General features: G+C 44.0%; 1 protein-coding gene across 2 annotated transcripts in view; it reads left to right on the plus strand.

Annotated features, from left to right (window-relative positions):
• Positions 1–12,425, plus strand: part of LOC102423460 (selection and upkeep of intraepithelial T-cells protein 10-like) — a 31,130-nt gene that overhangs the window by 12,182 nt on the left and 6,523 nt on the right. For both annotated transcript variants that reach the window (XM_023752668.1, XM_023752669.1), the window contains one exon: positions 4,892–4,996. In XM_023752668.1, the coding sequence (XP_023608436.1) occupies positions 4,892–4,996 (105 nt within the window). The remainder of the gene's footprint in view (positions 1–4,891; positions 4,997–12,425) is intronic.

A 12,425-nucleotide genomic window follows, 5' to 3' on the forward strand; every position in this document is an offset into this window, starting at 1 on the left:
CCTTTCCCCCCCAAGCATAGTCAGTCCATTCCCTTTCTATGTCCCTGATTCTATTATAAACACTAGTTCATTCTGTTCATCAGATTGTTTATTCACTTGATTCTTAGATTCACTTGTTGATAGATGCGTATTTGTTGTTCATAATTTGTATCTTTACCTTTTTCTTCTTCTTCCTCTTCTTAAAGGACACCTTTCAGCATTTCATATAATACTGGTTTGGTGGTGATGAACTCCTTTAGCTTTTCCTTATCTGTGAAGCTCTTTATCTGACCTTCAATTCTGAATGATAGCTTTGCTGGATAAAGTAATCTTGGTTGTAGGTTCTTGGTATTCATCACTTTGAATATTTCTTGCCACTCCCTTCTTGCCTGCAAATTTTCTGTTGAGAAATCAGCTGACAGTCGTATGGGTATTCCCTTGTAGGTAACTGAGTTTCTTTCTCTTGCTGCTTTTAAGATTCTCCCTTTGTCTTTTGCTCTTGGCATTTTAATTATGATGTGTCTTGGTGTGGTCCTCTTTGGATTCCTTTTGTTTGGGGTTCTCTGCGCTTCCTGGACTTGTAAGTCTATTTCTTTCACCAAGTAGGGGAAGTTTTCTGTCATTATTTCTTCAAATAGGTTTTCAATATCTTGCTCTCTCTCATCTTCTGGCACCCCTATAATTCTGATGTTGGTATGCTTGTAGCTGTCCCAGAGGCTCCTTACACTATCTTTGCACTTTCGGATTCTTTTTTCATTTTGCTTTTCTGGTTGGGTGCTTTTTGCTTCCTCGCATTTCAAATCTTTAACTTGATTCTTGCGCTCCTCTGGTCTGCTGTTGGGAGTCTGTATAATATTCTTTATTTCAGTCAGTGTATGCTTACTTTCTAATTGGTCCTTTATCACACCATCGAGGGTCTCATTAGATTTCCTCTACATCTCATCAAGTTTATCGACAGACTCTAGAAGCCTCTTGAGAGACCTCAAAAGTGTGGTTTTGAATTTTATATCCAGTAGCCTGCTTTCCACCAGTTCTGTCCTTTGTGGCCTGTTTCTTTGTCTCGGCATTTTTTTATGCTTTGCTGTGTCGATAGAGTGGCTTTCCGTGTTAAGTGTCCTAATTACCTGAGGTAGACACTCTTGGTGCACCCCCTTGTGGTCTCTGTGAGCAGTCTTGTTGTAGTCAAGCCTTGATTGTTGTAGGTAATTACTACTTGACCTCCAGGCCAACTGGCTGTCCATTTTTATTCTTAATGTTTGTGTTTTTTCTTGCCTTTCTGTTTCTTCTTTTTACAGAAGTCCCTTTAGCATTTCTTGCATTGTTGGCTTGGTGGTAACAAACTCTCTTAGCCCTGTTTTGTCTGTGAAGCTCCTGATTCCACCTTCGATTTTGAATGATAGCTTTGCTGGGTATAGTATTCTTGGATTCAGTCTCTTGCTTTGCATCACTTTGTATATTTCATTCCATTCCATTCTGGCCTGGTGTGTTTCCGTTGATGAATCAGTTGATATTCTAATAGGAGATCCCTTGTAGGTAACTTTCTGTCTCTCTCTGGCAGCCTTTAAGATTCTTACTTTGTCGTTGGTGTTTGCCAATTTAATTATGATGTGTCTTGGTTTCAGTCTTTTAGGGTTCATCTTGTTTGGGACTCTATGTGCTTCTTGGACTTGTGTAGTTTTTTTCTTGCCATTATTTCTTTAAATAAACCTGTTTATTTCTTTAAACAGGTTTTCTATTCCTTGCTTCTCTTCCTCTCCTGGTACTCCTATTATGCGAATGTTGCTTCGTTTTGTGTTGTCCCAAAGCTCCCTTAGGCTCTCCTTTTGCTTTTAAAATTTCTTTTCAGTTGCTGCTGTGTTTGTGTGTTTTTTTTACCTTGTCTTCTAATTCGCTGATGTGGTCCTCAGCCTCTTCTAGTCTACTGTTTAAGCCTTCCATTGTGTTCTTTATTGCAGCTATGTTGTTCTTCATTTCGTCTTGGTTCCTTTTCATGTTGGTGACATTCTCAGTCAGCTCCTTGTAATTCTCATTGAGTTGTGTGTATTTGTCATTGAGTTGTGTGTATTTGTCATCAAGCCATTTGAGCATCCTTATAACCATTACTCTGAATTCTTTCTCTGACATGTTACTAGCCTCCAGTTCATTTAACTCCCTTTCTGGTGATTTGTCTTTTTCTTTCCTTTGGGGATTGCTTTTTTGTCTTCCCATCTTTTGCGGTAACGTTTTAATTGTAGATCCAATTGCTTTGCTACTCTGGTTCTTTTGGGGATGGTGCTACCAGTGTGATCTCTAAGGGCACCTGGGCTTGGTAATCTAGCGTAGCTCCTTACTTGAGCTATTTGGGTTCTCTTGATGTAGGCCTGCGAGCTGGAAAGGCACTACTGTCGTGTCTAGAAGTCAGCAGCCATGGAGGGGGGGTGACCCAATTTTTGCTGTCTTGTGCCCTTGATTGAAATCGCACGTGCCCAGTGGGGACTCAGAGTGGTACCCAGGAGCCATCTGTTTGGGTGGTGGGGCTCAGAAGGCCTGCACTCTAGAAAGGCGTAACTGTGGTATCCAGAGTTCTGTAGTTGTGAGCAGACTCAGCTTTTGCTGCTGCCTCCGTGGTTGGATATGCATGCGCCCAGTGGTGGCTCACAGGGGCACCCACAGTGTGTTTGCCAGCACAGCAGACTGAAGCACTCTGATGATCCCTGACACTGAAACCGTGCAATTGAGGTGTCTGTGGGCAGGTATCCAGGATGAGTGAATTCAGAATTTCAACTGCCAGGTGAGTGCATTCCTGTTTGTCCAAGATCACACCCAGTGGGGGCTCACAGCTGCTCCCAAGAGTGCTCTGTGGGTCGATGGCTCAGGGGGCCTGCTCACTGGAAATGTGCGACTGTGGCAGTGCGTTTGCCAGCGCAGAGCTCTGATGCACTCTGAGGGGCCCTGGTGCTGAAGTTGCACAGCTGGGGTGTCTGTGGGCAGTCATTCAGGAAGAGGGAATTCATAATTTCTACTGCGGGGCAGCTCACCCTTGTCTGTACAAAATCACACCCAGCAGGGGCTCACAGTGGCTCCCAAGAGCTGCCTATGGAGTGGTGTGCCCAGGAGGCCTGTGTACTGGAGACACATGTCTATGGTATCCAGAGGTCTGTGGCTGGGGAAGGGGGAAGTTGCACTTACTGCTGCAGGAGTGGTGCACCCTTAGAGGTGGAGGTCCTAGGGTCCGTGGGTCTGCAGGTGGGGCAGCAGGATTTTGGCTGGAGTGCCTGCTGGGTCATGGGCAGTGTCCAAGGCCTGTCTGGGTGGTGGTGCTGATGAGTTCCTAGAAGTGGCCATTCTCCCCTTCAAAATGGTGTGGGTTCCGTGCCCGAGTCCCACAGTCCGGGGAGTGCCCGCAGTGGTGGTAGTCTCTCTCTGTCCAAAAGGGCCTGGTCTGCCAGCCCCTGCTGCTCCTGCTGGATTTAACTCTCCCTCACTCACTCACACACACACCACACACACCCACACACTCTCCTTTCATCCCCTTACTCACACACTTCCTCTCCCTCATTTCTGTCATGCCAGCCGCCATCTTTTTTGAGTCTCGCTTTGAATATTTCTTGCCAATCCCTCCTGGCCTGCAAAGTTTCTTTTGAGAAATCATCTGAATGTCTTATGGAAGCTCCCTTGTAGGTAACTTACTACTTTTCTTTTGCTGCTTTTAAGATATTCTCTTTGTCTTTAACCTTTTGCATTTTAATTGAAATGTGTCTTGGTGTGGGCCTCTTTAGGTTCATCTTGTTTGGGATTCTGTACAAAATAGAAACAAAAACCACATTCCTTTCTGATTTTCTCTGTTCTAAGTCAAGTATTTATAGTTATTTTCTTTGTAATATATGTCTTAGAATTACTCAACAATCTTGTCATTTTCCTCTAGGAAAGTTATGAATCAGCAAATGAAAATTTTCTTTATATAGCTTGATATAGGAAATTATTCTATATAATAAAAGCCAAATATGCTGTTTCCAGTCGTCCAGTCATCTGTTCAACCAATCAAAGTGTAATATGCTAATGATATGCTAAGGCCGCTCAACCGCTCACTATGACATGCACTGATCACCAGGGGGCAGACGCTCCAACCAGTAGGTTAGCTTGCTGCTGGGGTCTGGGCCAATTGGGACTGAGCAAGATGGGCCAGACATATCCTGGAGGCCTCCCATGGTCCCTCCCTGGCTGGCCAACCTCCTGCATCCCTCTCTGGCCCCAACTGTGCACTGGTGGGGTCCTTCAGCCTGGCCTGTGCCTTCTCACAATCCGGGACCCCTCAGGGTATGTCAGAGAGCCAGTTTTGGCCCGATCCCACAGGCCAGGCCGAAGGACCCCACTGGTGCACAAATTCATGCACTGGATCTCTAGTAGTTTAATAAGAAGTGTTTTCCAGCCTTGAAATGATATTTCTCACATTTCAGTAAGCTCCCTAGAAAATAATATTGAAGTAAAGATTGTCTGAATAGCAGGGATGCTGTGGAGAAGAGCCTTGCATTATAACTTAAGGCCTTTACATTTATAAAATTCTTGGCTTCCAGGACACTTTTGTTGTCTGAACTAACACAGAGTTTCCCAACACTAGTATTTTGTTGCTCCCATAAACTTTAGGCCCTTAAGTATTTACCGATTATAGTGACCAGGGCCCTACTCTTTCTAGATCTTATTTCCAGGCTGATTACATGCTGCACAAAATGGGGAGAAGTAAGAAGAGGTCATTCTTCCTAACCCTGCTCTGTCCCTAGCCTAAATGCCTGAGCTCTGACAGAGGTTGAATAACTCTAAGTAGACATAGCATTGAGACCTTTAAAAATTTTCCCTGTATCCAGGGATACATTGTTGTTATTCCACTGTATCCCTAAATTCCTCCTTCTTAATTCTCTCTTTGACTCTTTTTCAGATATACAAAAAAACTGGCACATTTTTTTAAAAATTGTGTTTGAGTGTTTACCATTCCTGATGCATGCTAGCATCTTTCCTGTCTACTGGCGTCTGCGGGATAAAGGTAAGTGAAACTAGAAAAGTGAGATTTTTTTAGGTCATCTTTTCTTTGGCTGGTACCCTCTTCACTAGGAGGTATTTTCATAAAGCTGAGTGACCTTTAAAGCAACAACAGGAAGAGGAATCTGAGTTCAGGTGACATCTAAAAGTCTGCAGATTCTGTTCCCTGAACTGTTAGAGGCCCAGAGTTTTAGGCTGTACTGATGGTGTGTGTCTGCCACTACTCATGGTGATAGTTGCTTGTGCACCAAGGGAAAAGATACATTCCTTCAGATCTTATGGACATTTTATTCAAAATTATGAAGTCCAGACACTCATTTACAAAACATAATTGTTGATGTCACCTATAGGTTGGCTTTAAACCCATGATTCAAAATATGTTTGAGTTATGGATCTTTGAAAAATTAATGAAAAAAATCTAAAATCATAATTTTACTTATTTTATTTCCTATTCAGTTTCACAACTATTGAAAGCTATCATTTTGCCTATCTACTTAGATGCTATTTAGAACTGTAATTATAGTATATCATGTACCTTATTATGATAGTATCTGAGAATTAGCAATACCTTTCTTTCACTTGCAGTTGCTGGGAATTATTTACATAAGACAATGACAAGATAAACAAAAGGATCACTTTATTATTTGGGAGGGATTTTTCAAATCTATTACTGAACTGGCGCCAAACAAAGCCCATTACATATATTTGCATCTCCAGTTACAAACCCAACCCTCAAATCTTAACAAACAAATGAGCCGAGAAGACAACCCAATCAGAGTTAACTAGAAAGTAGCAATATGTAAGAATGTATAAGATGGCATTCTTTTTCCAACAGTATGGGGAAATCTCTTTTTTTATTGTTTTATTGCTTAAAGTATTACAAAGAGTATTACATGTCTCCTTTTTTCCCCCCGCCCTTGACAATCCCCTGGCCTCCCCTACCCCCCGGTGTCTTATGTCCGTTGGTTATGCTTATATGCATGCATACAAGTCCTTCAGTTGATCTCTTACCCCCCTCCTTCCTGCCCCTCAACCCTCCCTGGCCATCCCGCTGCAGTTTGACAATCTGTTTGAGGCACTCTGTATCTATTATTGTTCACAAGTTTATAATGGTCTTTATTATCCATGAATGAGTGAGATCATGTGGCATTTTTCCTTCATTGACTGGCTTATTTCACTTAGCATAATGCTCTCCAGTTCCATCCATGCCGTTGCAAATGGTAAGAGTTCCTTCTTTTTTACAGCAGCATAATATTCCATCGTGTAGATGTACCACAGTTTTCAAATCCACTCATCTACTGATGGGCACTTAGGCTGTTTCCAGATCTTAGCTAGGGTGAATTGTGCTGCTATGAAGATATGGGTACATATATCCTTTCTGATTGGTGTTTCTGATTTCTTGGGATAAATTCCTAGAAGTGGGATCACAGAGTCAAATGGGAGTTCCATTTTTAGTTTTTTGAGGAAACTCCATACTGTCTTCCATAGTGGCTGCACCAGTCTGCATTCCCACCAGCAGTGCACGAGTGTTCCTTTTTCTCCACATCCTCTCCAGCACTTGTCGTTTGTTGATTTGTTGATGATAGCCATTCTGACAGGTGTGAGATGGTACCTCATTGTTGTTTTGATTTGCATCTCTCGGATGATTAGTGACTTTGAGCATGTTTTCATATGTCTCTTGGCTTTCTGAATGTCCTCTTTTGAAAGGTGTCTATTAAGATCCTTTGCCCATTTTTTGATTGGATTGTTTATCTTCCTTTTGTTGAGTTGTATGCGTTCCCTATAAATTTTGGAGATTAGGCCCTTATCAGATATGACACTGGCAAATATGTTCTCCCATGCAGTGGGCTTTCTTGTTGTTTTGTCGATGGTTTCTTTTGCTGTGCAGAAGCTTTTTATTTTGATGTAGTCCCATTTGTTCATTTTCTCCTTAGTTTCAAGTGCCCTAGGAGCTGTATCAGTGAAGAAATTGCTTCGGCATATGTCTTGAGATTTTGTTGCCTTTGGATTCTTCTAGAATTTTTATGGTTTCCCGTTGTACATTTAAGTCCTTTATTCATTTTGAGTTTATTTTTGTGTATGGTGTAAGTTGGTGGTCTAGTTTCATTTTCTTACATGTATCTGTCCAATTTTCCCAACATCATTTATTGAAGAGGCTATTTTGGCTCCATTGTATGTTCTTGCCTCCTTTGTCAAATACTAATTGAGCATATTGGTTCGGGCCGATTTCTGGGCTCTCTATTCTATTCCATTGATCTATATGTCTGTTCTTGTGCCAGTACCAGGCAGTTTTGAGAACAGTGGCTTTGTAATACAGCTTGATATCTGGTATTGAGATCCCACCTACTTTTTTCTTTCTCAGGATTGCTGCAGCTATTCGGGGTCTTTTTTTTATTCCAGATGAATTTTTGGAGCGTTCGTTCTAGATCTGTGAAGTATGCCATTGGTATTTTAATGGGAAGTGCGTTGAATTTATAGATTGCTTTGGGTAGTATGGACATTTTAATGATGTTGATTCTCCCAATCCAAGAACATGGTATGTTCTTCCATTTCTTTATGTCTTCCTCTATCTCTTTTTTCAACGTCCTGTAGTTTTCTGAGTAGAGGTCTTTTACCTCTTTAGTTAAGTTTATTCCTAGGTAGCTTAATTTTTTTGGTGCAATGGTAAATGGGATTGTTAGTATGGGGAAATCTGACTACCATAAACAACTCTCTGATAACAGTATATGTGCTGCAACATCTATACATCTATCTATCATCTATCTATCTATCTATCATCTATTAAAAATCTATATTTATCTACCAACAATTATTTGGAATATTTAACAAATAATATTCTCAACCCGAAAAACTCAATTTACCTTTAAACATACAGATTTCATGCCATCTCTTCTGAGAAGCTACATTCTGCTTCCATTTATTTCAACATCCTTTTATAAATAATATAAGTTGGATTGTTTTGTCTTCCAACAAGTCTGTTCTCTCAAAGATTGTGAACTCCAAAAGGGCATTTGATGACTCCATAGGTCACAAAGCTTCATGACCTCTTTCCAAATGAAACAATCTTTGTGTGCTGAGAAAGTAAGAGAAGAGAGAACTGCATGTGCACAGCTGCTGTGTGCTTTACATACACTGACTGTTCAGCCTTCACAAAATGTGAAGTGCATAGTAGTCTCATTTTACAGATGAAGAAACTACATATTGTGCTTTACCCAAAACACAGAATTCTCCCATTTTTTATTTGTTTTCAAAAATTTGATTTTTTAAAATAGATTTTTGTTGATTTGGAGGAGGAAGGGAGGGAGAGAGAGGAGGAGACATCAATGATGAGAGAGAATCATTGATCTCTGCCCATGACAGGGAGTTGAACTGTGACCTCCTGATTTATGGGTAGATGCTCAGCCACTGAGTCATACTGGCCAGGCCAAAACATTTGATTTTTTAATTGTAATGATTAAATTAATGAAGTAAATTTTATTATTGTAAATGTCAATTATAAATAAAGAGTATTGACATTAAAACTGATTTATTTTTAGCATGATAAACAATTTCTTCAAAAATATTTCAAGCAAACCATTTTGTGTGATATGATGTATTTTTAAATAACTTTCGTATATATTTATCACCCAAATGATGTCACTCTGACATTTTATTAGTTTATCATTCTTTGATATGCTGTAGATATTGGGAGATTTTATTAGAATATCCCAGCTATCTATGTAACAGTGAAAAGTGGAAAGTGGAATGAGATTCAGGTATATGTCAAGCTCACTACTAGGGAGATTTGAAACTTTGATGGGGAAAAGGATAAATAATTCTTGTAAAATACCACATTTGAAGTTGCAATTGAAAGTAACAAATGTGTGATGACACATTTCCTTCCCTGTTCCCTCAGAGTAGCAATACAAAGAAAAAAGTTATGCTATATAGATATCACCTCCAAGGGAATGTATTTTATGACACTCTTTTTAGAGAACAAAGGGAGATGGTAAAATGTTGCATAACTGAATTGAAGATCAAAATCTTAAAGCACTCTGTTGATATAATACAGCAAGGTGTGAAGAAAAAAAAGACAAAGAAAAACTGGTTAGCAAACATTGTAATCCAGATTTCTATTCCTTAGTGAAAAAAATACCCTTGTAAAATATTAAGATCAGGATATAATCAAGCTAAATCATCACCTTCTCAGAGTTGCTTTTGTGGAATTGCTAATCTCTAGAATGTAGAATATTCTGGGATTGTTACATTGGTATATGTGCAAAGTTTATTTTTATGAAACAGAAATAATCAAATCAGTTCACAAGATACATGCACAATAAATAATATTTAGAGTAAGAAAAAAAGTACCTGGAACACCTTATTAATGTTTAACTCCATGGAGTTATAAACTATGGTTATTAGAGATTGTAATTCTATGTTATTTAAGCCTCATACAAGATTATTATAATTACTAGTGGCCCGGTGCATGAAATTCATGCACAGGTGTGGGGGAAGTTCCTCAACCCAGCCTGCATACTCTCCAATCTTGGACCCTTCCGGGGATGTCTGACTGCCGGCACTCGGACATCCCTCTCACAATCCGGGACCACTGGCTGCTAACCACTCCCCTGCCAGCCTGATCACCCCCCAAGGATTTTATTATATAGATATGACCCTTCACAGAAAATTTCACTAACCCTGCTTTACAATAAGGGCTTGATGATTGAATCATTGGGTCCAGACATCAAGATTTCCTTTCTTTGAATAGTGGAGGAAATAATTATCTTGTCTAAGTTGCCCTGAATATCAAATGAGATAATGACTTAGAAAAGTATACAAGCACCGTATAAAGACAACTGTCTTTTTCATGTACTGAAAAGACAATAAAGTGGTAAAATGAAAAACACCATTTTTATTCTCTCCTTTCCTTCCTTTACAGCCTTTGTTTAAACTTTGAAATTTATAAAAATTTCATTCCTATTATCATTTCTTTACATTCAATATTATTTTGTATTAGTTTCAGGTGTACAGCATAGTGGTTAGACAATCATATACTTTACAAAGTGTTCCCCAATATTTCCAGTACCCACCTGGCATCATACCGTCATTACAACACTGTTGAATATATTCCCTATTTAAGTGACAATAGGTTTACAGGTTCCTTCCAATCTTTCTTTTGTGTTGCTCGCCCTTCTTTTTCTTTCTCACTTCTTCACTCATTTTCTTTATATAGTATTTCAATTGGCCCTCAAAGCTCAGTGAAGGCACTAGGACACGCTTAATCCATTTTTACAGACCAGGAAACTAAGGCCAATTCCAGTTGGCTGTGGAACTGGACTCAGTGTGCAGGGAGCCCTCACACCTACGCTTTTGGAGCAAACAGAATAAACCTCCCCATGAGGCTCTGAGCCTCGTTCTCAAGCAACTCTTCATCGTGGATACTCCACATTCTTTCCTCTACCCCGCTCCCCGCCCCCATTCTTTATTGCCCTCCCTTCTCGGGAGCAGGTGGTAGGCTTCGCACTCACCATTCAGGCATGTGCCCGCAGTGGGGCAGGGCAGGAACTGCGGGCGGGGCAGGCATGGGCTTGCTTTTGGGCCAAGGCGGGAGCAGGAGTGGCGGTCTCTCAAGTGCGCAGGCCATGGCGAGGCCCAGTTAGCACCGGGAGCTTCACCGAACTGCCATAGTGGGGTAACTGGCAGCGCAGCACCCCTGCAGTGAGGTGGCACTGCCCCTCAACCCCCGCCTCAGGGCTGCGGGTCCACGCCCCCCACCCCGGCATCCTTCCATGCAGACAGTCAATAGCCTCTTGTTTCCCACATCTTGGGGCCATTGCAGAACCTCGCTCCCTCCAGTGAGGCAGATCGCCACCCGCTGGCCCCCTGCTCCGGCCGAACCCCGCCTCTGCGCTCTGTGCCCCTTGGGCTGCCCGCCTCCTGGCCAGCTGCTTCACCAAAGCCACAGCACTTGGGAGCCGCCCCTCAGGCGGGGCCTGTCTGTGCACCTGCAGCCCCTCTGGCTGTGGCTCCTGGCCAGCTGCTTCGCCCACCGAAGCTTCCTTTTCCTTCAGGCGCTCTCCTCAGACCCCAGGGAGCTTGGCTCCTTTGCCCTGCCCCTCCTTGGCTCCCTGCAGCGCCTGCTCCACTGGGCTCTCCCGGCACTCCCAGGCTGCCCGCCTGTCAGGACACTGCCGGGGCGCCCTGCAGTGGGCAGCGGGGTCCTGGGGCAGGGGGTGGGGTGTGGGGAGCAGCTCCAGTAAAGTAGCAAACCCCAGGTCTGCCTTGGGATTTGGCTGCGGGCCACAGAAGGAGTCTGCCTGGATGGGACAAATGGCTCTTAGACCTGGAGTGCCGTCCCCAGCCCTGAAGCCATGCCCACCCTGTAAAGGGTCATCCTGTTATGGCTTCTGGGCCTAATTTGCATATTACCTCTTTATATATTAAGACTAGAGGCCCCGTGCACAAAAATTTGTGCATTCAGGCGGGGGGGAGGGAAAGGGGGTCCCCCAGCCTGGCCTGTGCCCTCTCGCAGTCTGGGACCCCTCGGGAGATAACGACCTGCTGGCTTAGGCCTGCACCTGGGTGGCAGAGGGCAGGCCCAAACCCTAGGTGCAGTCCCTGGTCAGGCTCAGAGCAGGGCCGATTGGGGAGTTGGGGCGCTGCTCCCTGTCATGCACAGAGCAGGGCAGATCAGGAGGTTGCAATGCCACCCTCAGTCATGCTCAGGGTAGGGCCGATTGGGGGGTTGGGGCGCCACCCCCGCTCACACTCAAGGCAGAGTCGATGGGGAGGTTGCGGCACCGCCCCCTGTCATGCACAGAACAGGGCGGATCGGGAGGTTGCGATGCCACCCTCAGTCATGCTCAGGGTAGGGCCGATCAGGGGGTTGGGGCGCTGCCCCCTGTCATGCACAGAGCAGGGCCCATCAGGGGGGTTGGGGCTCTGTACCCTGTCACACACATAGCAGGGTCGATCAGGGGGTTGGGGAGCTCCCCCCTGTCATGCACAGAGCAGGGCCGATCAGGGGGTTGAGGATCTCCCCCCTGTCACTCACAGAGTAGGGCTGATAGGGGAGTTGGGGCACCGCCCCCTGTCACACACAGAGCAGGGCGGATCAGGAGGTTGGGGTGCTGCACCCTGTCATACTCAGGGCAGGGCCAATGGGGAGGTTATGGCTCTCCCCCGTCACACACAGAGCAAGGCCCGTGGAGGGGGGTTGGGGCGCCACCCTCTATCACCCACAGAGCAGGGCCGACCAGGGGGTTGGGGCGCCACCACTGTCACACTCAGGGCAGGGCCTATGGGGAGGTTATGGCTCTACCCCGTCACACACAGAGCAGGGCCCGTGGGGGGAGGGGGGGTTGGGGCACCTCCCTCTATCACCCACAGAGCAGGGCCGATCAGGGGGTTGGGGTAGCTGCACCCTGTCACACACAGAGCCGCAGGGCGATCAG

The sequence above is a fragment of the Myotis lucifugus genome, unplaced genomic scaffold (assembly GCF_000147115.1).
Source record: "Myotis lucifugus unplaced genomic scaffold, Myoluc2.0 scaffold_37, whole genome shotgun sequence".
In the NCBI taxonomy this organism is placed as follows: Eukaryota; Metazoa; Chordata; class Mammalia; order Chiroptera; family Vespertilionidae; genus Myotis; species Myotis lucifugus.